Source organism: Danio rerio, chromosome 1, assembly GCF_049306965.1.
Source record: "Danio rerio strain Tuebingen ecotype United States chromosome 1, GRCz12tu, whole genome shotgun sequence".
Lineage (NCBI taxonomy): Eukaryota > Metazoa > Chordata > Actinopteri > Cypriniformes > Danionidae > Danio > Danio rerio.
In genome coordinates, this window is record NC_133176.1 from 56,596,365 (window position 1) to 56,621,533 (window position 25,169).

A 25,169-nucleotide genomic window follows, 5' to 3' on the forward strand; every position below is an offset into this window, starting at 1 on the left:
TTTCTGTTAATAAAAATGCTTTAATGTAACAATACATAAAAAACAACATAAAAAAACATATTTCACAAGTGGAAGTATTTGTTCATCTGTACATTTTGAAGGACATTCACAGAACAATCAGTCACGAAACCCCATTGCTTTTGTTACAAAAATATATCATTCTTACAGTATTAACAGTCACGCGTTCAGAGAAGAAATATAAATATTAATAGTACAAAATAAAAGACACCAGCTTAATTTAGGATGATAATAGTTAAGTGAGCTTATTATTTATGTTATCTGTGAAATTGTGGTTTCAATCACACGTTGCATTGTTTTTTTTTCCGCAGTTATCTATAAGTTTTTGTAGAAAGTTCCTCATCCTGTCAAAAAACAAAGTGGAGTTGGTGAGCTCTTGCAGTTCACAAGGATGTCGCGCTGAGCAATTCTGTGGAAACACAAATTCTTCATTAATATAGTTGTCGTTCATGATTAGACATAATAGAAAATTAGAAATGCATCATTCAGAATTGAAGAATCAGCTCACATCACATGCATGGCTGTTGAATTGAAATGGCGGGACGAGTAATTAAAAAAATAATAAAAATTACACAACTTAATTCCAATTAGAAATTCAAAACAATTATTTAAACTTACAAATCCTTTTTCAATGTTTCCCAAATGATGTTTAACAGAGCAAGGAAATTTTCATGGTATGTCTGATAATATTTTTTCTCCTTTCTAATAACTGATGTATTTTATCTTTGCCGTGATGACAGTAAATTATATTTGACTATATATTTTTCAAGACACTTCTATACAGCTTAAAGTGACATTTAAAGGCTTAACTAGGTTAATTAGCCATGTTATTGTATAAAGATGGTTTGTTCTGTAGACTATTGAAAAATATTCAAAGGGGGTAATCATTTTGACCTTAAAATGGTGTTTAAAAAATTAAAAACGGCTTTTATTCAAGCCGAAATAAAACAAATAAGACTTTCTCCAGAAGAAAATTATTATCAGACATACTGTGAAAATTTCCTTGCTCTGTTAAATATAATTTGGGAAATATTTAAAAAAGAAAAAAAAAATCAAAGGGGGCTAATAATTCTGACTTCAACTGTATATAACGATTCTTTGTTAGTTTAAGTTCTTTAATTGTTTATTAGTGTCTATGTCATTACTATATTACACAAACACACAAATACATATATATGTGTATATATAGTTTAAAAATAATTTATTGCTTAAATTAATAATATTTAACCTTTATCTTTAAATGTCCAGTAAAAAAGCAAATAATAGGTGTTTTTTATGTTAATATAATTTCCTTTTTTCTTAACTGTGTAGTTAAATGTAGATTTTTTTTTGTTGTTTAGTTAATGTTTTACTTTAACGTTTTAGGATTTACTTTAATTCAGCTTTATTTGTATAGCGCTTTTACAATGTAGATTGTGTCAAAGCAGCTTCACATAAATGGTCATAGTAACTGGAACAGTGTTGTTCAGTTTTTAGTGTTTAAGTTCAGTTCAGTTTAGCTCAGTTCAGTGTGATAAAGGTACATTTTAGTTTCGATAAAATTACACTGATATGCACTGTTTTATAATGTCATTTCAAGCAACGATTATTAAAGGTTTCCAAAATAGCCCACATGTTGTGTGAATAAATAGGTTTCAAGAGTTCACACTTAGCTGATGATTGATTATAATGCTTGTTTGACATGCTGTCCAGGGAGAGAGCCCTGAGCTTATAAGATCCTCGAGCCTGGGGCCCCCTCCCGTTTGCAGGGTGAGAGGGGAGTTTGAGCTCAGGTAGATCTCGAGATCTCCCCTGCTGTAGTAGCTAATGAACAGATAGTGATTGCTCTTAAGAGATAACTACTTACTAGGAGCATGTCTATGGTGCCGATTTGGATTATTCAATTAACTTAAGATGCATATATTTGGACGGTGAGAGGAACCTGGGGGAAACCCACACAAGCACGGGTAGAACATATAAACTCCGCACAAAAACGTCGACTGGCATGGTAAGGACTAGAACCAGTGATTTTCTTGCTGTGAGGCAACAGTGCTAAGCACTGGGCCACCGTGCCACCCATATAGAAATGGAGGAGGAGTAGGGGTGGAAGGGGGGATTCTTCAAAATGAAGATGGCTGTGGTATGGAACTGAGGGTATTTATAGTGCCTTAGGAATCTTCTGATTGGTGAATCATTAATTGAATAATGCGGGACCGGCTGTGTTCAATCATAAGCATGTGATCCTCTTGAAATTATTTTATAAATAAACTTCACTTATAGTCAGTGAAAAAATTAGACGTGTTATTATAAACATTTACAATTCAGTCGTATCAGTTCTGAACGATGCACAATCCTGATACACGCTTCATGCCTTGACTTACGTTTTGGCTGTAGTGCTGTAAGGTTCTTTCTACCATCACCACCCCTGGTGAGTCTTCTCCTGAGCCTTCTTCATACAAAACAACTTTCATTTCCAGTAGAAAACAGTCAAAAAACCTAAATGTGCAATTCTGCAGACAAGCAAAGAGCAAGTGTTTCAGTTTTATACAGAAATGTTGTGCAGTGTTACTAAAGTTCATTCAAAACAATAATAGAGCAGAGCAATGAGACTTTCATACAATTTGACTATTACACTGTATAGACAACAAGAATTTCATTTAGTGTAACACTAGTTTGTATGCTAAAACATTTTAGAGTATTTTGACAAATTAAAATGATTTATGGATCACAGTTTGGCATGAAATACTCCTGATTTTACTTTTCCGTTATCCTTCAAACCTCTACAGTAGGTTTTACTCAAATTTCAGTGATGCATTTTTAACTTTTAAAATACAGAATTGAATAAGCCTCATATCATCTTTACATAAAGATGATGAAATCATGTTGTTAATTAAACATTCAGGCAGACACTTTACATACACTTAATATGCTTTATGTATTTAATAAAATCACTTTTGTTCATTTAATTCAATGGTCCCCAACCACCGGGCGTGGAACAATTGGTACCGGGCCACATAAGAAATCATACATTTTTTCTGTCCCCCCCCCCCCCGACTTGGTTTCTTCCACTCACCCCCGCCATCTCACGTAAAATGGACTATGCCAAAATCCAACACGGAGCGGGAAGAACGATAGAATATAGCTCAGTGGTGGTTGTTGATAGTTTAAAGTTATAAAACAGGTATTATAGAGTCCAAATCAGCAGAGCATTTAAGGATTGTGCATATATGTGTGCGTGCATCTCTTAGTAAGTACTCAAAATCATTGCAATGTGTATCTGTATGGAGTTTCACATAATCATACTCATTAGGGCTGTGACATGCCAATGCATACATTTAATTCGGCTATACGGTTGTATTATTGTTAATATGTTCGTCAGTTGAAATGTTTGGCACAGATGTTTTGTATTTGATGCATATAAACCTTGATTGAAACATTATCAGACCGCTATAGTGCAACTAGCGCATGCGCACTGAGTTGTTCATGATTAACCTGAATGCACGAGCGCAGCAGCTGTGTTCACGTGAAGCCCCGCCACACCGGTCCATGGTAAAATTGACAACCGTTGACCAGTCCGCGGTGATAAAAAGGTTGGGGAGCACTGATTTAATTCATTCAGACACAAAAATGGCACCTCTAGTATTTGACCCAAGTGAAAATTGTATTAACATCAAATCATTTGATGAAGTTATTTAAGTGGTCTTACGTGAATATCGTCTATCTTTGGCGTGTACAAGTGTGCTGTAGAGCTCTAAAAGAGAAAAGGTTTGGAAATGATTATTCTATATGAGTTTTGGTCGAACAGTGCGTCATAATATCACATTTCACACTTACTGTGAATAATTTCTTATGGTTCTCTAGTATAGTCAAGAGGTCTTCCAGTCCCTGTTCTGGATGTCCTGCTTGACCTTCAGTCAAGGGCAACAGAGCACTTAGACAGCTGAACACACACAAAATAAATGGCACAACATCACATCAGTTCGTGTACAGTGGTTTAGTAATCCAGCAACACACAAGCTATTATCTGCACATTATCTCCATTACACCTCCATTTGAAAAGCCACACTGTCTGTCTGTGAATACAGCTAATATTGCAGTAACCCAGCAGGCACACTGATGTCAACACTACATCAAAAATGATGCCAAATGTAAATCGATTTGATGTCAAAGCCTTGACATCCACACATTAGCTACGTTTCCATTTACCTATTTTATGTGCATTTTGGATATGCACATAAAAAACGGTTGATGGAAACACCAAGATGTGCATCAATTTTGAAAATGCGCATAACTAAGTTGGATAAACGTTTTATTCGATGAGAAAAAATGTGCATAAACTGCGATGGAAACACTTCATTCATTCGTTCATTTTCTTGTCGGCTTAGTCCCTTTATTAATTCGGGGTCGCCACAGCGGAATGAACCGCCAACTTATCCAGCAAGTTTTATGCAGCGGATGCCCTTCCTGCCACAACCTGTCTCTGGGAAACATCCACACACACATTCATACACTACGGACAATTTAGCCTACCCAATTCACCTGTACCGCATGTCTTTGGACTGTGGGGGAAATCGGAGCACCCGGAGGAAACCCACGCAAAGGCAGGGAGAACATGCAAACTCCACACAGAAACACCAACTGAGCCGAGGCTCGACCCAGCGACCTTCTTGCTGTGAGGCGACAGCACTATCTACTGCGCCACTGCCTCGCCTGGAAACACTTTTACCGCACAAATTCCAGTGTGCGCATTAAAAAAGGTCCTGTGATTTTTGTTATAAGAGATCATGTGATGATAAAAATGAGTGTGAATGGACAAACCAGCAGGCTGAGCACACTGTAAACCATCTGAAATGTTGTTTTGGTCATTCTAAAACTCCTTAACCATTTCAGTATTAGTATTAGTATCAGTATTATATTATTAATGACCTCCACAGTCAAGAGCGTCCACGTCTCACGCCTTCAAACTCCACCGCACGTTCACTGCGTATCAGGATTGCCTTCTGAGACACAAGTCATTTATTAAATGAAGAAAAGATTCACGCAGCTTCTCCTACCACTGCAAATTCCATTTTTACTGTTGATATTTGGCGCCAGTTAATCAGGAAGTGACGATTTTGTTCGCTTTTGACTCGTTGGATGGAAACGCTGCTTTATTCGCACGTCTTTTATGCGATACTCCAGTTTTGTGCATAAAGTTGATTCCCATTTTTGGATGGAAACATAGCTAATGATGCGCTTTTGACCACAAAAATAACAACACAACATTATTATAATATAAGAAAAGTTTTGTACATCTAAACACTTTAATTACAAATGATATAAATGTCACAACAAATGGTATAAATGTCTAAACAACATCAGTATATGACTTGCTCAAAAGTGACTATTAATATAGTAACACTAGCTGTGTTAAGCTGTTGTGTGAAAACAAAATCCCATTTGCGATCATGCTCATGCACTAACATTTGAGAAAGACCTATAAAATTTAAAGAATAAAACCCCATCAATGTATATTGTTTGCTTTCATAATGTCCAGGTCCATTCTAATAGGCTTCATCACTTAGTCACGGCTTTTGGATGTTGTTAGCAAAATGAGCAACCTGCTCCATAACACCTGTTCAGGACTTGCAAAATCCGGTAGTCTGATGTCCCGGGGTTTATGTTTTACCGTTGGGCTACTAAAATCTATCTCCATCTTAGTGGGAGAAAAAATACATTTCAATGCCTTTACATTCACTCAAAAATTTATTAATTCTGTGTGTGCTGTACTGCTGATAAGTGCTGCAATAAATCCACTTTTTAAATTGTGAAAAGCCACAATATAAACAAGTAATCTTAAATAACGCAGTGTTTCAATTAGGCATGGGACGATAACCATGTTCAAGGTATACCGCGGTTTGGAAAAGTCAAGGTTTTAAAACCGCCAAAATATTCTGTAATACCATTCCTAAGGTATGTGTACGATTTTTTATTGACTTTTTTTGTTGTTTTTTTTAGGAAAACAGTATCTTCAGCAGAAAAATATATCCAAAGATGCCGTTTTAAATGTGTGTTTTAGAAACTAATGAAGACAGCAGAAGTCAAGGATTCATTTGAATTATTTAGTCTGACATGTTTCCTGCTTCATAATATTTTAAATGTTTTCCTAATTTAAATATATTGTGTAGAAAGGGGAAAAAGTTTTGTTTTTTACCCAGATATTTAAAAAGAATATTTTAGAGCAGTAATCTTGATACCGTGATATTTATTTACATGGTTATCATACCGTCAGAATGTTATACCGGCCCATGCCTAGTTTTAATCAGCACACAGCACTGAAGCACACAAATACTTATCACACAGTGACGAAAAGATTCAGATACAGAAATAGCCTGTGCCAGGCTTTAAATTTAATAATCATACGTGTAAATTTGACGTGCATCAATACCAGCAGCATAACATTAAACTGAACTGCGTGGTTATGAAGGATAGAATACAGTTATTGACAGTTAAAGTTGATGGTTTGTCTACTTTTCACGATTATTTAACAGGATCAAATAATTGTCATTCAGCTTGTAAAATGTTAAAGTTAAACATTTTAAAGGGATAGTTAAAGAGCAGTTACCCAAAAATGATAATGCGCCAACTACTCACTTACTTGATTCAAACCGGTTTTAGTTTTTTATTTTCTTTTTATTGAACACAGATATTTTGAAGCGTTTTATGCTTTTCTTTAATATATTTTTTTTTGTGTGTGTGTTCACTAAAAAAGAGAAAGAAACACAAACTGGTTTGAATTGTACAGCATGAGTAAATAATGACAGAATTTTAAGTGGGAGCAAATCTTTTTGCGGCATGGTAGCCTCGACTATAAATATCACCTCTGTTATTTGATCACTTTTCAAAGCTCATGTTTTCCACCCTTTTCATTGTAAGCAAACCTCAAAGGCTAAAAACAGCTTTGTTTCAATTAGATAGCAGTGCTGTTTGCTCCAGTCTTGCCTCATTAACTCTTAAAGACCTAGACAGCGTCTCAAGGCTAAAAATATTCATTCAATTTCCTTCAGCTTAGTCCCTTCTTTATCCAGGGCACCACAGCAGAATGAACCACCAATTATTCTAGCTTATGTTTTACACAGCAGATGCCCTTCCAGCCGCAACCCAGTACTGGGAAACACCCATACACCCATTCTCTCTCTCACACACACAAACACACAAACACACACACACTCATACACTACAGCCACTACAGCTTATTCTCTTAATGAATTCTGGGTGTTTTTTGAGAATGAACTATTTTGAGAATGAATTATTTTTTTTAGAATAATACAGTCAGAATTACTTCATCTCATCTTTTTTTTTGTTCTTTTTCAAATATTTCCAATTTATGTTTAACAGAGCAAAGACATTTCACAGTATTTTTATATAATATTTTTCCTCTGGATTAAGTCTTTTTTTTAGTTTGGCTGGAATAAAAACTGTAAAATGTGGTTAATATTATTACAATGGTCAATATTAGAATATGGTCAATATTATTAGCCCCCTTACATATTTTATTTTTTCTTCAGATGTCTACAGAACACCACAATAACTTGTCTAGTTATCTTAGTTAAGCCTTTAAATTGCACTTAAAGTCAATTACTAATCTTCCAAATAACTAGAAGAGCAGTAGGTACTGTCGTTATTGTGATAAGGAATTAAATTAGTTATTGGAAATTGGTTATTCAAACTATTATGCTTAAAATATCTTCTTTAAGTTAAATAGCACTTGGGAAATGTTTTTAAAAGATTTACATTTTACAATATGGCTAGTAATGTAGTCTTCAACTGTATATGACACTTGACACTGTAAGATAAAATAAGAATAAGAGTGCTGTCGGCGCAATAGCCAAGTGGTTAGCGTGCCGACATATGGTGCAGTAGCACGTCGGGGCGGCGCGAGTTCGAATCCCAGCTCGACGATATTTCCCTACCCTACCCCCTCTTTCTCTCTCCCACTTCGCTTCCTGTCTCAACACTGTCCTATCTAATAATAAAGGCAAAAAGGCCAAAAATAAATCTAAAAAAAAAAATAAGAATAAGAGTGCTGAAAAACGGCAGGCCAGTCGTGTACAAAAAAGCTGTAGGTCTCTAAGGGTTAATGATGTGCAGACACACTCAGCTAATGCACACTTCAGGGATTCAACCGCACATAAAAGCACATTTCAACTGCACTTTAGCAATCCCAGATGTGCGATGGTGACCACTATTGATTTATTTATTGTACTGTAACTTTAAAGGGACATGTGGTTTAGCTCTCTCATGAGCTGTAACTCAACAATTATAAACTCAACAACTATAATCCATGCACATGATGTATGTACAGGCTAAAATACTCGTTTAGCTTCTATACAGACGAGGTGAAGATATTATTATTTATACCGTGTATTGTTTAAATTGACTATCCTTTTGGTTATGTTGGTGGCTGTTTTCGTTCATTGGCCTTCATTAAAACCAAATTTTTTGATTGCCACAACAGCATATAATAGTGCATTCTTTCGAGTCAATGCTTACTTTCATGATTTTTTCACTGTTGAAGAGGTTAAAAAACTGAAGGAGTAAAACAGCAGACAATATTGTGTGAATCAATTGACTTACTATGTTTACTGTTCTGAGAGCTGAGCTGCTTATTTAGGTTTTCTCAGTGGCATTTGCGCACTGTTGAAATGTCTTTCTTACACACACACACACACACACACACACATGCACACTATACTCTATAACTCCATATATGGGAAACCGTAACTCCACTAAACTATTTTTGCACAACAACTGATAATCAACAGTAATAAATCAGCAACAAGAATGCATGATTATATGCAGTCGTGGCTTTGCAATCCAAAAAAAAATCATTATAATGAATGTCAATATGGCAAAAACAGCCACTAACATAACAACTAAACCAACATAACAATAAAAAAATGACTGAAACAGCACAATTTTGGGGGGTTTTATTTGAAACAAATGTTTAATTAACCTTATATCTTCATCTTGTACCAACACAAATTGAACACAGCGTTTTATTTTACAATATAGTCAATTTGCCTGGAGTGAATTGAGGTTTTGAAAAATGTCAAAGCATTTTCCCAAAATATGTGTCAAAATAAGATTTTTCACCTAAAATTTTTCCACTTGCTGAAAACACAGAGAACGTTGTGGCCAAATTAAGCCTCAAAATCCCCCCAGAGGGGATGAAAACATCCCCAACAGCACACAAGGGTTAAAGCATACTGTACAACACTGCTCACTATATAAGTTGCCTATAATCATTTACTAAAGAGACCTTGATGGCATAGTGCAAGCGAAATGTTTGAGTGCAAGAGTTATCACTTTTAAAGCACCGTTATAAAGTCTCATGTTTAAATTTATCTGACGCATTAATGCTTTCAATAACCAGATTATTGTGGGTTTATTACATGTTGCACAGGTGTCAATTCCAGTTCCTGGAGCGCCGCAGCTCTGCACAATTTAGTTCCAACCCTGCTCTAACACGCTTACCTATAAGTTTTAAACAAGCCTGAAGGACTCAATTAGTTTGATCAAGTGTGTTTAATTAGAGTTGGAGCAAAACTGTGCAGAGCTGCGGCCCTCCAGGAGCTGGAATAGACACCTGTGACATAGAGGTTAGCACTGCAGGCTGTGGAGACATTCATATTAGGGCTGCACAATATAGCGTCTTAGCATTGATATCCCAATGTGCACATCCGCAATCGTCACATCGCAGGATTTGCAATGTTCGTTTTAGGGTTTGGCGATGTCGACCAATTTGGCATATAACAATGTCTAATGTGAAATATTGCGATGGATGATGGCATCGTCGTCATAGGCGTCGGTGAATTAATTATTCATGAACATTTAATTCATTCATAATGAATAAATTATTTGTAGCCTACCGTTTCAACTACCTGACCCGCATGGTCTTTGTTTTACCCATAAACAAATCATAAATAAATAAAGATAAGTTGTACACAAATTACCACCTGTCAATCCCTTTTTACACGGGACTCTGGCATGAATAGGCAGAGTGATCTGGCCGTTATAATGCCGTTGACAAACTTGGTTGGTACAAAAGGTGCACAACCAACAGGAACCAACCAACAGTATCTGAGGTTTGTGCTAAAATTACTAAGTACAGGCTTGAAACTGAAACATTGAAGCAGTGTATCTGCGCTGAGACTTGTTACCTGATAGATTCAAAAGACAGAAGAGTCATTAGATAGAGACAAGATTAATTGAATATCATGTTTATCAACTATAGTGAGACACGATCCAGTGGTACATCCTTGATCAATTGTCCGACGTGCACTGCTCAAAACATCCGGTGAGCTGGTACTCGTATAGTGTCGAAGGATTGCTTTTCAGAAATGCTAGATGTAACGCCAGAGTGGATGTGGATCGTTTTCGTTCTGAAATGATATTTTAAAACTAAGCTGTATTAGTGTAAGCAGGACCTGAGTGTGTATTTTTCGCAAGCGGGTTTGCGACGGGAGCGGGGTGGAGCATCGTAATGCCGGCTCAGCATCAAGATGTCTATTGGCCATGGGCGATAAACGATGGCATCGTCTATCAGCCAAACTCAGTTATGGTTCAGTTATGGTTACAGTTAAAATACAGTCGAAATGTTTTCATTAGTTAATCTTTGACATTTTGATGAACCATTCCCTGCCCTAAAGAATCAGTCCAATCAATCTAATTGAATCAATTGTTTATAAACAGCTCTTTAAGTCATCTGGTGAAGTTGTTTATATATTGTAATTTTTATGGCAGAAAAACAAAATATCACAATGTCAGATTTTTCCAGTGTTGTGCAGCCCTAATTCATATTGTTGTATTTGTAAATTCTTAATGTCTAGGTTAGATGTTATGTGTTTTTTTATTTTATTTTTTTTAAGATTTGGATCTTGAGTCTGTAATAAAGTTTGAATAAATGAATATAAAAAGTCCAATTAGACCACTCTCTGTTTTACTTTTGAAGTGCGAGTAAATATAGATCAGTATATGATGAAGAGATGTTTAAAAGTATTCGTCATAAATGTCAGGGTGGGGGCAGGTTTACATTTTAGATAAATGATTCATACAACGACACATAGCCAAAACAAATGCTTTCTATTCCTGCTGTTTCAAGAATTGATTTACACTTCATGGAGATTCTAACCAACAATGCATTTACTGGTTGTTAGTAAAATTGCTGGTCAATTTAGCTTTTTTAACACAAAATAGCAAGTTGTACACTGAATTAAATATATTTTGAAGTTACAATTTCAGATTCAGTGTTTTGCAATTATTTGTGAAATTTACCACCAATACTGAGTGAAAAGTAAATTACATGCCGTTTTTGTCACTATAAGATTATTAAGGGCTCTGTTAACGATATAGGCACACAGTGTAAATGAAGGGTGCAAAAGCATTAAGAGTGTCTCAATCCACTAGTTTAAGGACTGAAAAACACTCGGCGCCACAGTGCATGGTCTAACAAGGTTGAGCTTATTCTCTTAATGATTTCTGGCTGTGTTTTGAGAATAAACCAATCAGAGTCTCACCTCCTATTCATTTTAAGAGTCAGTTGCATAGCGCCATGGCGCATTTTGCAATTTACAAGGCGTACTTTGTAAGTGAATAATCTGAATGCTTCACTACAGTGAGCAAACACATAAATGAACAATAATAACAAAGTGTGTTCAAACAACTATGAGATATATCCAAACACACGTGCTATTCCTATGCCCCATACAATCCAAAACCTGACAGGTGGTGGACAAATCTAAGCTTGTTTTTAATAAAACAAATACAAATTTGCATATAATAAATAATATTAATTGTAATAATAATATTATACAAAAGAAAATTGCCATGAATAAACTAAAAAAGCCCCCCGAGATGAAAGCAATGAGGTACTGTTTTTTATATTTATGTAGAAAGTAGTAATTTTTGTAATATTTTATTCCTTTAATTCTTTTTCATTTATTTGTGTATTGCTGAACATCCTGCATTTTTCAAGCAATGTGTAAGCCATGTGCTGAACTAACGCACTCTGCCCTGGACTTTAGACCTGCTTTCGGCTGGTCTATTACACAGTCTATTTTAGTTTCTCAAAATAGACACCAATAGGCCACTGTCTAGCTGGTGTATTTGCATACAGCGATCTGATTGGCTGACGCTTCTGTCGGCGCTTGAAAAGTTGAGCTAGTCCCAACTTCTGCAGCGAGCAATGCCTCTGAAGCGGCGCCAACGGATCCACATTGCAGTTCGGCAACGCCTGACGCAACCCATTCAAAGTGACGCTGATGCCCCGTGTGAATGGGGCGTAACACTTCTTTTCTAGACCGGAACACCCATGAGTCCATAAAGTGGCATAAATGGATTTGCTATTTAAACAATGTGGCTGAAAACAGGAATATTAGGGGTGCATTGGTCTGAAAATAGCAACACATCAGGGCAAACACGTCTTGCGCCTTATTGTGCCGGGTGTATGATAGGGCCCTAAGTATCTGTTTTCAATGCTTTAATATATGTCTTTTCTGCTGATTCTGCTGTTCTGTTAAAACGCCAAACAAAGCAGTTTAGAAAACACAGAAATATCAGTTGGTATAGCAAAATGTCATATTTGCTTGTCGTTTATTAGTAGTAACTTAAATAATTGGATTTAAGATGAAAATGGGTCAAGCATCTACTTTAATGACTGTACAGGTTTTGATTATACACTCACATTATAATATATTGTCATTCTGTGTCACAAACAAATTATAAACCATACAGAAATTATATAATCATTATAAAATTATTAATCAGCTAGTTTTTAATAATTGAATACAATGAAACCTAGTATGAATATGTAATCTGTTATATATTTTAATAAGTAAAGCTAAGAGTGTTTAGTTTTTCACATAAATAAAATTACCTTGTTACTATTGTCTGTTACTCTGAAGGACAAGCGGCCATTGTTTCATCTATTCTTTAAATGTTGTACACAAAGGTTATTAAGCACATTGCACATATCCATGCTGTCTATGTATATAAAAAAATCACCTTTTCAGACTTAATATTTCAACCCTAAAATAGATTACACTGGTGTTCTGGTTGACGTATAACTATATATTTAAAGGGCCAGTTCAGCCTTAAAATGAAAATGTCCTCATTATTTACTCCCACTCAAGTGGTTGTCAACTTTTATAATGTTATCAATACATCACACAGGAATAAATATTGAAAAGTGCTGGACAAAACAGTCATTAACATCCAAACAAACTACAAAGCAGTCTTAAGTTGTCAGTGTTATTCCAGCATTGTTCAGTATTTCTTCCATTGTGTTCAACAGAAGAAAGAAAAACAAGTGGAGGATGAGGAAATGATGACAGAACTTTCATTTTCAGGTGAACTATTCCTTTAAATACAGATGTTTAGTATGCGGGTTACTGTTTAGGGATATGTACTCATGCATAATTAATGTCATTACTACATTAAACATGTAACAATCATGCCGTAAAACACCCCAAAATATGATGTTTACTAGCAATGTATGACTACCAACTGATTGAATAAATGCAACACTAAATATCTGGTTAATTTTAGCATCTCTGTCTCTCTCTGCCTGATTAACACAGCAATCATCAAAATGAAATATGCAGTCTAGTTTCTTAGATATACCTCAGAATTAAGATAGAATTCCAAACCTCTGAGTTCCAATGACATTCCATGTGATTCTCAAAGCACAGAGTGTTACAAGCACATCTTCCAGTTCTCTGCAAGAAATCACACACACACACACACACACACACAGCTTTAATACAGAGAAGACCGGAAACATTGAAAAAAGCCCACAGAAAAGAGAAGCGACTCTCCCAGCTCTTAGTGAAAATCTGCCTCAATTTCCAGGAAACAAAGCGTACAATCTTTGCACACCACAACACACTGAGCGACACCACTAAACAAACACCCGTGTCATTGAGTAGAATGATGGAGAGTTTCTGCAGCCTAAAAATCAAGCAGTATTATTGTCTGTTATGTGCTTATTATGGTCTTTTTTTCATGAGACCCCTATTTTTACATTCAAAACCTTTAATGACCCCATAAAAGAACCTAGCAGACAAGAATGCTTTTTAATAATTTAAAAACTACTTAAAGATGAATAATATTATAAGCAGTTTTATTTTAAAAATTGTAAACAAAGTTAAACAACATTGTCTGATATTTAGTAATTTCCTTCGATATTGTTTTTCAGACTGCATTGGGGTTTTCTTTAGTTTTGGGGGAGTGGGGGTTCATTTAATATTTCAGAAATTTTACATATGCGACTTCAAAATATATTAAGGAGCATTTATGCAAATTGCAAAAACATTGTTGTGTGCGACCAGTTTTTACTGCAAAATGTTCACCACATGCGCGGATTCGGGAGACATTCACGCTGAATGCATCTCTGCACGGGAAACGCAGCGTTCAGGAATGGTTTAAAACAGTTGTCATGTCAACTTGCTGCAGTAAACAAAGCCAATTCCATAATGCTTGCCCCGCCTTCGCGCTCTTTTTATTGGCCCGCCACTGCTCTAGCACTGAAATATCAGCTGTCAATCACTCAGTCAATGCATTCTGGCTTGGGATGACAGAGAGAGCTAACACCGCGAAAAACTGTAAAGCGCTGAAGATGAGAATGAAAAGAACAATGACAGATTTTGTTTTAGATATCATGGCATCTAAAGTTACAAATAATGACACATCTTAGTAGTGATCATGTGCTGAATGTTAATCCACCATCTACACTTTTATCCACACGAAGAGTGGATAAAAGACTTCCATTTGCTTCAAGTCCGCTATGAAAAGTCTGTGGGATGGAATTTTCAGGTAACTGTTTGCCCCCTCTAGCACGAGAGCTTCTGTTTAATCCTTTATAATCGCCAAATGCTGTCCGCTGTGCAAGTGGCAGCTATATGTAAAATTGAACACCACGTACACCATCGCAAACGGGCTTGCACTGAGTAAACTAATATCACTACTCATAAAAAGACCGGTATTGCTATTAACATGACGTATGCATAAAATAAGGTACAGTATATGTCAAAAGCATCAGTGCAATATCAGACAGCACCCGTGAGAACAGCACAGTTATACCGTTAACAGATTCATTCATGTCAAGCAGTGCGTGCTGGGCTGGTGAGCGCTCCGTGTACCTTTTGCTCACTCAGTTGTTATAAAAATCTATTTTCTTCTAATAACGGGATTTCGTTGAGGCATATTTTCCTCACGCTGGCACATATATTTTTTTGCTTGTTAGTTTGATTAGTGTTGATTTCAAATGCAATAAAATATGTTTGTATAAATCTTGTAGTAACGGTGCTTATAAGTGCGACTAAATTTTGGCTGATGCGCCTAAATGTTTAAAGTTAGGAGCACCGGTGCTACCAAGCAAAAAGGTTCATTTCGAGCCCGGAGACAGTGTTGCCAGATTGGGCGTTTTCCAGATTGGGGTTTTGAAAATTTTAGAGATTAGAGATTTTTGTATTCCACTCATTTAACAAAACACGACTGAGTGCTCCTACTCTAGCGCAAACTTAAAATATTAAAATCTGACTCCCCTTTACGTGCACGCTCATCACACATCACCTGCAGGTAAACTCACAGCGGTTTATCATTACACTTAAGTGTTGTCTAATTGACAAGCAGCGCCTAATTACGTTCAAAAGAATTTAATAAATAGTGAGGAATGTTTCATTTTTGGGTGAACTGTCCCTTTAAGAACACAATTTACCCTCTGTTCAAGACACATTTTACCGATGCATGTGTTGTCTATGATCAAACCAACAATTGTTATGATACTAAAACACTATGCTTTATGGAGGTACATGATTCATGAATTTAAGCACTGACAAAAGTGCACAATACATGAAATGCAGAGTCATTTCTAATTTATGCAGTTCGGATCCAAAAGCAATATTTACTTTGAACCAATGTCATCAAATCCCTTAGATCTCAATTATCCTGTGATTTAGGGTTGTTGATGCTCTTGCTGAGCCAATTAAACTTAATCACTTAATGTGAATGACCTGAATGGTCTGTTAACCATTCATTGCAGTTCAAACCAAACAACTTTAATAACGTTTACTGATTTTATGAACTGGTGGAGTGAGACTGAGCTCAAAAATATATTTACTGTTATTTCACTCTGATTTTAAAAGGATAGTTCACCCAAAAATATTAATAGTTTACTCACTATTTACTCACACTTAAGTGGTTTCGATACTTTAAAAGCAACCTTTGACCTCCATATAGTAAAAACAAATACTATGGAAGTTAATGGTTACAGGTTTTCAGCATTCATCAAAAAGTATCTCTTTAAATAACAAACATTACTGTTATTAAAATGCTGCAAATGCCCTAAAAAAGAGTGCTGATGGAAACCTCTGAATTTATTCTTCTCGAAATCTTCATGGTAATTGAGGATTAAAGTCTTTCTCTTTACTAAAAACACTTTGGATTGCACTTCCTGTCAACACTTACTTTCTGAATTCAATCATGTGCAAAGCATGCTGAGAATTATACACCACCTGACAAAAGTCTTGTCACCAATCCAAGTTTTAGGAACAACAAATAATAACTTGACTTCATGTTGATCATTCGGCATCAGAAGTGGCTTATATCAAAGGCAAAGGCCTCTACTGTGGATTACACTTATTTTACCAGAATATAATATGATCATGCCTTGATTTTTTTTATTATTTCATTAGCACAGTAAGGTCTGACTTTGCTTAGATAAAAGTGCCATCACTTAACAGAAATAAAGTCCAGTATGGAATATAAAGTCCTGCTGCAGTGGAGACAGACTGAATATCGTGTCTGACTCCATCATGAGCTTGGAGGACTGCATCCATACATCTCTGCAATGACTCAAATCACTGATTAATAAACTCATCTGGAATGGCAGAGAAAGCGTTCTTGCAGGACACCCAGAGTTTACCAAGATTCTTTGGCTTCATCTTCAATGCCTCCTCCTTCATCTTACCCCAGACATGCTCAATAATGTTCATGCCCGGTGACTGGGTTGACCAATCCTGGAGCACCTTGACCTTCTTTGCTTTCAGGAGCTTTGATATAGAGGCTGAAGTATGAGAAGGAGCGCTATCCTGCTGGAGAATTCACCCTCTCCCCTGGTTTGTAATGTAAAGGGCAGCACAAATGTCTTGATACCTCAGGCTGTTGATGTTGCCATCCACTCTGCAGATCTCTCGCACACCCCCATACTGAATGTAACCCCAAACCATGATTTTTCCTTCACCAAACTTGACTGATTTCTGTGAGAATCTTGGGTCCATGCAGGCTCCAGTATGTCTTCTGCAGTGTTTGTGATGATTGTGATGCAGCTCAACAGATGATTCATCAGAAAAATCCACCTTCTGCCACTTTTACAAATGATCAACTAGAAGTCAAGTTATTATTTGTTGCTCTTAAAACTGGGACCTTTTATCAAGAAGTACATTACCCATGCAATTAGTTATCACAAAAAATATTAATGTTGTCCTGAATTAAGTTAACATATAATAAGATTTAATAATGATCTAATCAATTGTTTTTAAAGAAGTCAAGAACTGTGTTTTCATCTCATTTATCCAAGCAATTTGAACAAGTGATGCAGCAACGTTATTTTTAGTGCACAGAAAGAGAAGTGGCTCTCCCAGTTGTTGGTAAGAAAATGCTTGATTTCCAGGAAACAGAGCGTGCAGTGTGTGAAACTAAAACACTCAACAATCAATTACACAAGAGCTTTAATCTAATCTTAAACCATGTGCATGACTTTCAGGTCTATACAGATGGTAAAAATCTGTCTCGGGAATGTTGTTGTGCTAATGAACAGGTGTGCAGACGTATTAACTAAAATAATTACTCAATTTGTTACTAATAATAAACTTTTTTTTCCTCTTTACATAGTGACTATTACAAATATGATACTAATGCTTTTAAACAGTGAACATCTGTCTTGTTGTTGATCTATTTTAGTATTAACAGTGTTATTACTGTACATATGTTAGTTTTTTTAATCCGTTCCACTTGTCCAAGAACAAATAAAGTCATAGATGAGAGCCTGTTTTGGTGTCTACAGTGTACAACGGTCATCAGATACAAGCCGAATACATAAAAGTGTGTCATTTTAATGTTTCAGATATCTTTTATGAAAACTGATTTCTAGAAATGCACTTGCAAACCTCCCGACTATACTTTATTATGTGTCTGTGTGTATGTTGGTTGTGTCCCAATTTTGCCTCATTGTTCAAGTATGTCTTATATTGAAATAATCTGAGGACTTCTGACCTGAATTGGCAGTATGTTGGAGGTCATTCACAGTAACAGCTTGAGTCATTTATTATCATAAAAACTGATTTAACAGTGTATGACATCAACAAACGTGTCTTGAAGATCACGTGGTGCTGCAGCTCAGTGACTTCATTGCAGTTGTTCATGGTGTTGCAGCTTACCAAAGCACATTCTTCAGTTGTCAGAAAATAGGCAGATCATGTGATTAACCTTAATGGTCAAGCCAAGTGTGCCGCAAGCCTACGTTCGAGTGAAGGTTTCGGCCGTTAGATCGCCCCCTGGGGGCTGGCTGCAGTACAAGTCATAAAGCCCGCCTCCTCCGTGTTAATGAAGGAGACTTGAGCCCAAAAAAAAAAACAAATATTACACTTGCAATAAAATGTCCCGAAAGATAGTCGTGGTCGATTAAGGCACTGGTTATTGTGCTGAAATAGGTGCAGATCTTCATTTTTGTAAACAGTTTGTTTTTAGCAGTAATTTAATGCTGGGCGTGTCATCGTGATTGACAGCTGTGATTGACAGTTTCTCAAAGCGCGGCGTCTGAGCTTCGGCAGGAGACTGAAGTAGACTGAAATGTTATTATTCGATTTCTGTGTTATTTTACCATGACAAAATGAGTTCAGCAGTAAACTATAGTTTCTGACATACATGATCCTGGTGGAACACTGTTTATTCGCTAAGTTCAGGGCTTTTTTCGGGCTTTATTAGTTTGCTGATACACGCCTAGCCACCCAGATAGCAAAACACAGTTCCGGCTAGATTCTCGCCTGCCGGAGACTTGAGACTTATCTCTTAGAGCTCAGACTGACTAATGTTACCTCTGCTGGACCTACTCCGGATGCCTGGAATCACTGCCCGATTCCAGTCCGAGTCAATCGAGCCAGATGCGGCGGCCGAGCGAGCAGGCGCTGCCGCATGCGAGCCGGAATCAGCCCGCGACGCCGTGAGTAAGTTATGCGCTGCGGCCTGGAGCTGGCGCGATTGAATATATAAAACCCTCATATTTGTTAACGTTATTACATCCATTTGTGTTGATATGACAGCAAACGCATGCTGAGAAGTTCGGGGGGCGTGGTTGATTTTACATAAAGCGTTTGATTGGAAGCTCGACTCTGCTCATTTTCGCGGCTCCTCCTCTGGCTCCATCAGACAGTCCTTCTGCGCATGTCTGGCTCCAATTTCAGCAGTCTTTTGCGACAGTTTGTGCCCGTCAAGCAGGCGTTTTGCCCTCAAGGCGTTCAATGGGAAAAAGGGCTGTCGCGTCGTCCATATTTTTTACAGTCATTGGGTCAAGCTCAATATTTTACAGCATATATATGGCTGCTTAATAACCTAATATATAAGCTAAAGTAGTTTCCTCATTCAGTTTAATGAATGACAGTATAGCCGGACTTCCATTCTATAAAGCAAATATTTTCAAAGTTTGCAAAAAAAAAAGTAAATAAATAAATAAAGGTAAATTAGGTGCGTTTCCATCAAGTTTTTAAAGTGGATAACTGTTGTATTGGTAACCAAGCAACCAACTGTAAACAAGCCAAGCATAATGAAGACAGCTGATTGGTCAAGTGGGAGTAATGTGCGTTAGATCAGAACTTATCCAGCAAATGCATTTCTATCTCCCATTTTTTGGATTTTTGTACAAATGAGTGGATTTTTATTCTAACTTCGTCACTCATTTCTCATGCAGAACTTCCAAATGTGCATTAACACGGGGGGATGGAACCCTTTTACTGCTACTGCCATTTTAGCATCTTTTTAACATTTCTAATAAATGAGGAATGTTTAGCACTGATAAATATGTTAATAATAACTTATTTTAATGCATTTCTGTAGTGTTCTTTGATTTATGCCATTGATGCATTAATGCAGGGATTCTCAACCAGTGGGCCGTGGCCCACTAGTGGGCCTCAGCGATCCTGCAGGTGGGCCGCAAGAATTAAATTAGCCTAACTCTAAATATTCTGATATCATTTTTGGATTTCATCATTAATGTTCTATATTAAAAGGATCAAATTAATGCACTTTCTCCTGTTCTCTGATTGATTACTTCAAAAACAGCCTCATGATCGCGTCTTCAACTAACAAGTCTGATTATTCACAAACTATGCGTAAAGTGAAAGTCAAAGTCTCTCTTTGTGGTTTTTGTGTGAACTATTTAATATATCCGCATAGTTGTCCAAATAAATGTCCTGTTAGTGTTTTAGAACGGCCCATTCGGGAGTATCATGAGGCTCAACGGAAAATAAACTTGCATATGAGCTTCAGACGCACTCTGGCGGAGCTGTTTACTGTTCCTGTCAGCGATCTCCCAATAATATCCAGCTGCAAACTCAACCGCCATCAGATCCACACAATCCAACAGATTTAGGGTGTTTCACTGTATTTTACATCTGTCTGTATATTTTTGAACAGTAGATATTTAATAGTAGATATTCAGTCAGTCCAGTTTAAAGCGGAAGATAGTCTTTTGCAGTCTCCCTGTTGACCTGTGGTTCTCTTTGAATATATACTGTTTTAATATATTATATAGTTTTAGTTTTATATATAATTAAATGAAAATAAAATTATATTTTTTCATAAAATGCTAATAATAAAAAAGAAGACACAACAAATGTATAACATGTATACTTGTTAATAAATAAAGAATCAAATGAGCATTTTAAACAAACCTTTTAGAGAAAATGTCAGACAGGTGGGCTTTCGGAGAAAGAAGTGGGCCCCGAAGTGAAAAAGGTTGAGAGCCCCTGCATTAATGTATAATTAATTAAAACATTGTGGAGTATGGCAAAAGTTGGCATTTCTGTGTGGAGTTTGCATGTTCTCCCTGTGTTGGCATGGGTTTCCTCTGGGTGCTCCGGTTTTCCCCACAGTCCAAACACAGGCGCTATAGGAGAATTGAAAAAACTAAATTGGCCGTAGTGTGTGTGTGAATGAGTATGAGGGCCTACTCACACTATGCTATCCGAACCGTGCCCGTTTCCCGGATCGTTTGAGAAGTGTAAAGCAGGTCGCACACCAGAAGCGCCGCTCGGCGCCGCGACACAGCGCGTACATGACAAATTAAAGTATCGCACACCAGACGCGCACATTCAAATGATATTTAACATGAAACTAATCAGATGGCGCTCTGTGGCGCGGCTGAAAAATGAACTGCGTCCTGAGCCGTCGCCGGGCGCCGCCGACAGCCGCCGACTTGCGGCGCCGGTGTGTGTATCCTGATAGAAACCTATGTTTAGAATTCTAAAATACATAGCGCTACGTGGCGCTGCGCGGTGCACCGCCGAGCGGCGCTTCTGGTGTGCTACCTGCTTAAGTGCTCGGAATCTGGCTCAGGTGGGGTTTACTCGGCCGGCCCTGGCCCAGTTGGAAGAGGTGTGCCACAGTGCGATTCACTTGGGCTTTGGCACGTTACGCTTAAATGTAATGTAATGTGTATTTATATAGCGCATTTATTGTGTATGGCCATACAGCCAAAGCGCTTCACAATCATGGGGGGGGGTCTCTCCACACCACCACCAGTGTGCAGCATCCACTTGGATGATGCGACGGCAGACACAGGACAATGGCACCAGTGCGCTCACCACACACCAGCTATTGGTGGAGTGGAGAGACAGTGAAAGAGCCCATTCGGTGGATGGGGATGATTAGGAGGCCATGATCGTAAGGGCCGATAGAGGGACTTTGGCCAGGACACCGGGGTTACACCCCTGCTCTTTCACAAGAAGTGCCATGGGATTTTTAATGACCACAGAGAGTCAGGACTTCGGTTTAACGTCTCATCCGAAAGACGACGCCCACTGACAGTGTAGTGTCCCTTTCACTTTTACTGGGGCATTAGGACTCACACAGAGCACAGGTTGAGAGCCCCCTGGTGGCCTCACTAACACCACTTCCACAGCAACCTAGTGTTCCCTAGTGGTCTCCCATCCAGGTACTAACCAGGCTCAGCCCTGCTTGGCTTCAGTGAGTAACCGGTCTTGGGCTGCAGGGTGATATGGTGTGAGTGCAAAGCGCACCAGAACATGAAACCAAAGACGAGACGTGACTTTTAAGGGACTGTTTCTGTCGATTTATCAATCATTCTTACAATTCCATGAACACAAACTGTCGTAGGTTATTAAAGACGCAAACCCCTCACTGCACCACAGCTGCGCCTTCAGCAAACCTCCTGATTCCTGCAGCAGGAGGACTATGGTTGTTTATGAGCGTCAAAAGTGGCTGATCGGTTTGGCAAAATATTTGACTGCGTGTCACCGCATCCCAAACCACTAAAACAAAATAAAGAAATGTCCACTGTGCTGAGCGAGAGCGCTTCTTAAACTGAACAGCGAATCATCGATGATGTAAGCATGCCCAGGCGCAAATGCAATGCGAGTGCGGGCCGTCAGGGGAGACGGGAGGGGGGACAAGCGTGCTTCGTCTCGGTTCAAGGCAACTGTACATAGTGTGAGCACGCTCTGAGTTTCCCAGTACTGGGTTGCAGCTGGAAGGGTATTCTCTGTGTAAAACTAGCTGGATAAGTTGGCGGTTAATTTCGCTGTGGTGACCCTTGATTAATAAAGGGACTAAGCTGAAGGATAATAAATGAAAGAGTTATTGAGTATGGCAAATGTCACTGTATCTGGACAGAGAATCTTCTTTCTGCGTCATCCGAGAGGCCTCTAAGGGCATTCTCCACCCTAAATACATCCAGATGATCCCATTTAGGTTTGTAACAGAATTACGAACCTCCTTTTGTTCTGTTTCCCTACTTAATTTGTTTGGGTTAAATTTATTCCACCCAAATCAATTACATTTCATATCATCTTTTGAGTTAGGTTTGTTGATATGTTGTCTATTACAAGAATTGTGTTTCAGCTCATTTTAAACAAGCAGCAGTAATTATTTTCTGAGTGTTGTAAGCAGCTGGATACTAGATAATGTAAATAACACATGTTATTTGTTTGAAAATTATTAGAAATTATGTCTAATAAATGCTGGAAATGTAAACAGGAGATTGGTACATGCTTTCATGCATTATGGCAATGTACAAACATTCAACCCTTTTGGGAATCTGTGTTAAAACAATTAGGTAGATGTCTGGGATTTAATATCCCTCTCTCACCCAGGATTTGCCTTTTAGGTGACAAAACTGAGGTTCCACATATTACAAATGATGAGTTCTCCCTTATAACTATGGCCAAAACTAAAGCAGCATGTATAATGCTGAGGTTTTGGAAAGATATTCAGTGCCCTACACTTTATGGATGGGATCCATGATTGAGAATGTATCATATGAGTAAATGTTGGCCAAAATAAATGGTGATTACAAGGAAATAGATACAGTTGAAGTCAGAATTATTCAGCCCCCTTTGAATTTTTTTTCTTTTTTAAATATTTCCCAAATGATGTTTAACAGAGCAAAGAAATTTTCACAGTATGTCTGATAATATTTTTTTCTTCTGGAGAAAGTCTTATTTGTTTTATTTCGGCTAGAATAAAAGCAGTTGTTAATTTTTTTAAAGCCATTTTAAAGTCAAAATTATTAGCCCCTTTAAGCTATATATATTTTTTCGATAGTCCATAGAACAAACCATCATTATAACAACAACTTGCTTAATTATTAGTTAATTATTAATTATTAATTAGAAATGTGTTGAAAAAAATAACCGAGGGCTTATAATTCAGAAGGGGTTAATAATTCTGACTTCAACTGTATATGGGAGATTTTCATTTCCTCACTTGAAATATGAATGCGTCTATCCTTTTATGCTCCGTACTATTATTTTTAGTGTATATATATATATATATATATATATATATATATATATATATATATATTTTTTTTTTTTTTTTTTTTTTGCTGGTTGTCGAACACATTTATAAATTGTGAAGACCTTGTTTACATTTTATAGATTTGTATGGGATTGTATGTTATATAAAAAAAGGCTTATTAAAATTTAATTTAAATAATGAGGATCGTCCAAAATCATCGTCGTTTTGTAATTGAGCTGATTCAACAACATGACGTGCAATATAAAAGCGTGCGCGTGCACCTGTACAGTTGATTTATTAGTTAACTTTCAGACTAAGTGCTGTTGCATTTGTGCAATTCATCATCGTCGTGTGTGCTTTAAATGATCCTTAACGCCTTAAGTGCACAACGTGCTCACTTAGTCCAATGCCAATACTTGCAAAACACTCGAGCATAAATAATATTTACATAGTAAAATGCTTAACATATTTGCGTAGCATGAATACGCAAAGTATATACACACTCGAATGATTTAAATATGCATTTTAAACACAACTTGTTGGCTTTTTGCTGTTTAAACATGCCTAGTTCATATATACAGTCTGTCAGTCATCATATAGCTACAGTAGCTCGTGCATGATTACAACAGTGATAAATATAGCTCTTTAGTACTTCTATTATTCAATGCACGTTTAACAGTGAGAGTAATAAGAAGAGAGAGCAGCAGTGAGTGTGCATTTATTTCCCTACCATTGATTTTAGTTTGGCCGGCTTATTAATCCACAATCCTGCGATGAAGACGAGAAAGAGGGTCACTGAAATCATCGAAGCGAGATTGTTGGTAGGCCAACCACAACAGCAGCGTGAAGTTCACATGTTCTCCCTATGCAAAAGTCATTGAAGTCTGTCATGGAGATGGTATATATGATATCCTATTGATCGCTGCTATTAATCCATGTGTGTGCACTGTAGGCTTCTTCCTCTGTTTCTCCTAATACGCAGATCAGATATCAACTGAAAACACTCTCACACACACACACCGCCCACGCAGGAGCTTTACGCGCGTAATATGTAATAACTCAACAGCAACATGTTGTTTTGGGCTGCAAAACCCGCTGTAATT

General features: G+C 37.3%; 1 protein-coding gene across 1 annotated transcript; it reads right to left on the bottom strand.

Annotated features, from left to right (window-relative positions):
* il15 (interleukin 15) lies at window positions 1-25,058 on the bottom strand. Its single transcript, NM_001039565.2, has 6 exons — window positions 24,797-25,058; window positions 13,660-13,754; window positions 3,832-3,937; window positions 3,704-3,748; window positions 2,379-2,507; window positions 1-427 (listed from the first exon to the last, which is right to left on the bottom strand). The coding sequence occupies exons 1-6, from the start codon at window positions 24,869-24,871 to the stop codon at window positions 296-298; spliced, it is 582 nt and encodes a 193-aa protein (NP_001034654.2). The 5' UTR covers window positions 24,872-25,058; the 3' UTR covers window positions 1-295.
* Between the last annotated feature and the right edge of the window lie 111 nt (window positions 25,059-25,169).

Bases quoted from the DNA above. Each gene is read 5' to 3' on its own strand.
- il15 (NM_001039565.2), bottom strand. From the start codon at position 24,871: ATGATTTCAGTGACCCTCTTTCTCGTCTTCATCGCAGGATTGTGGATT. The intron at 13,755-24,796 runs GTAGGGAAATAA...GATTTCTTGCAG, and splicing joins CGGCCAAACTAAAATCAATG to AGAACTGGAAGATGTGCTTG. The intron at 3,938-13,659 runs GTATATCTAAGA...GTGTGTGTTCAG, and splicing joins AATTCTATCTTAATTCTGAG to CTGTCTAAGTGCTCTGTTGC.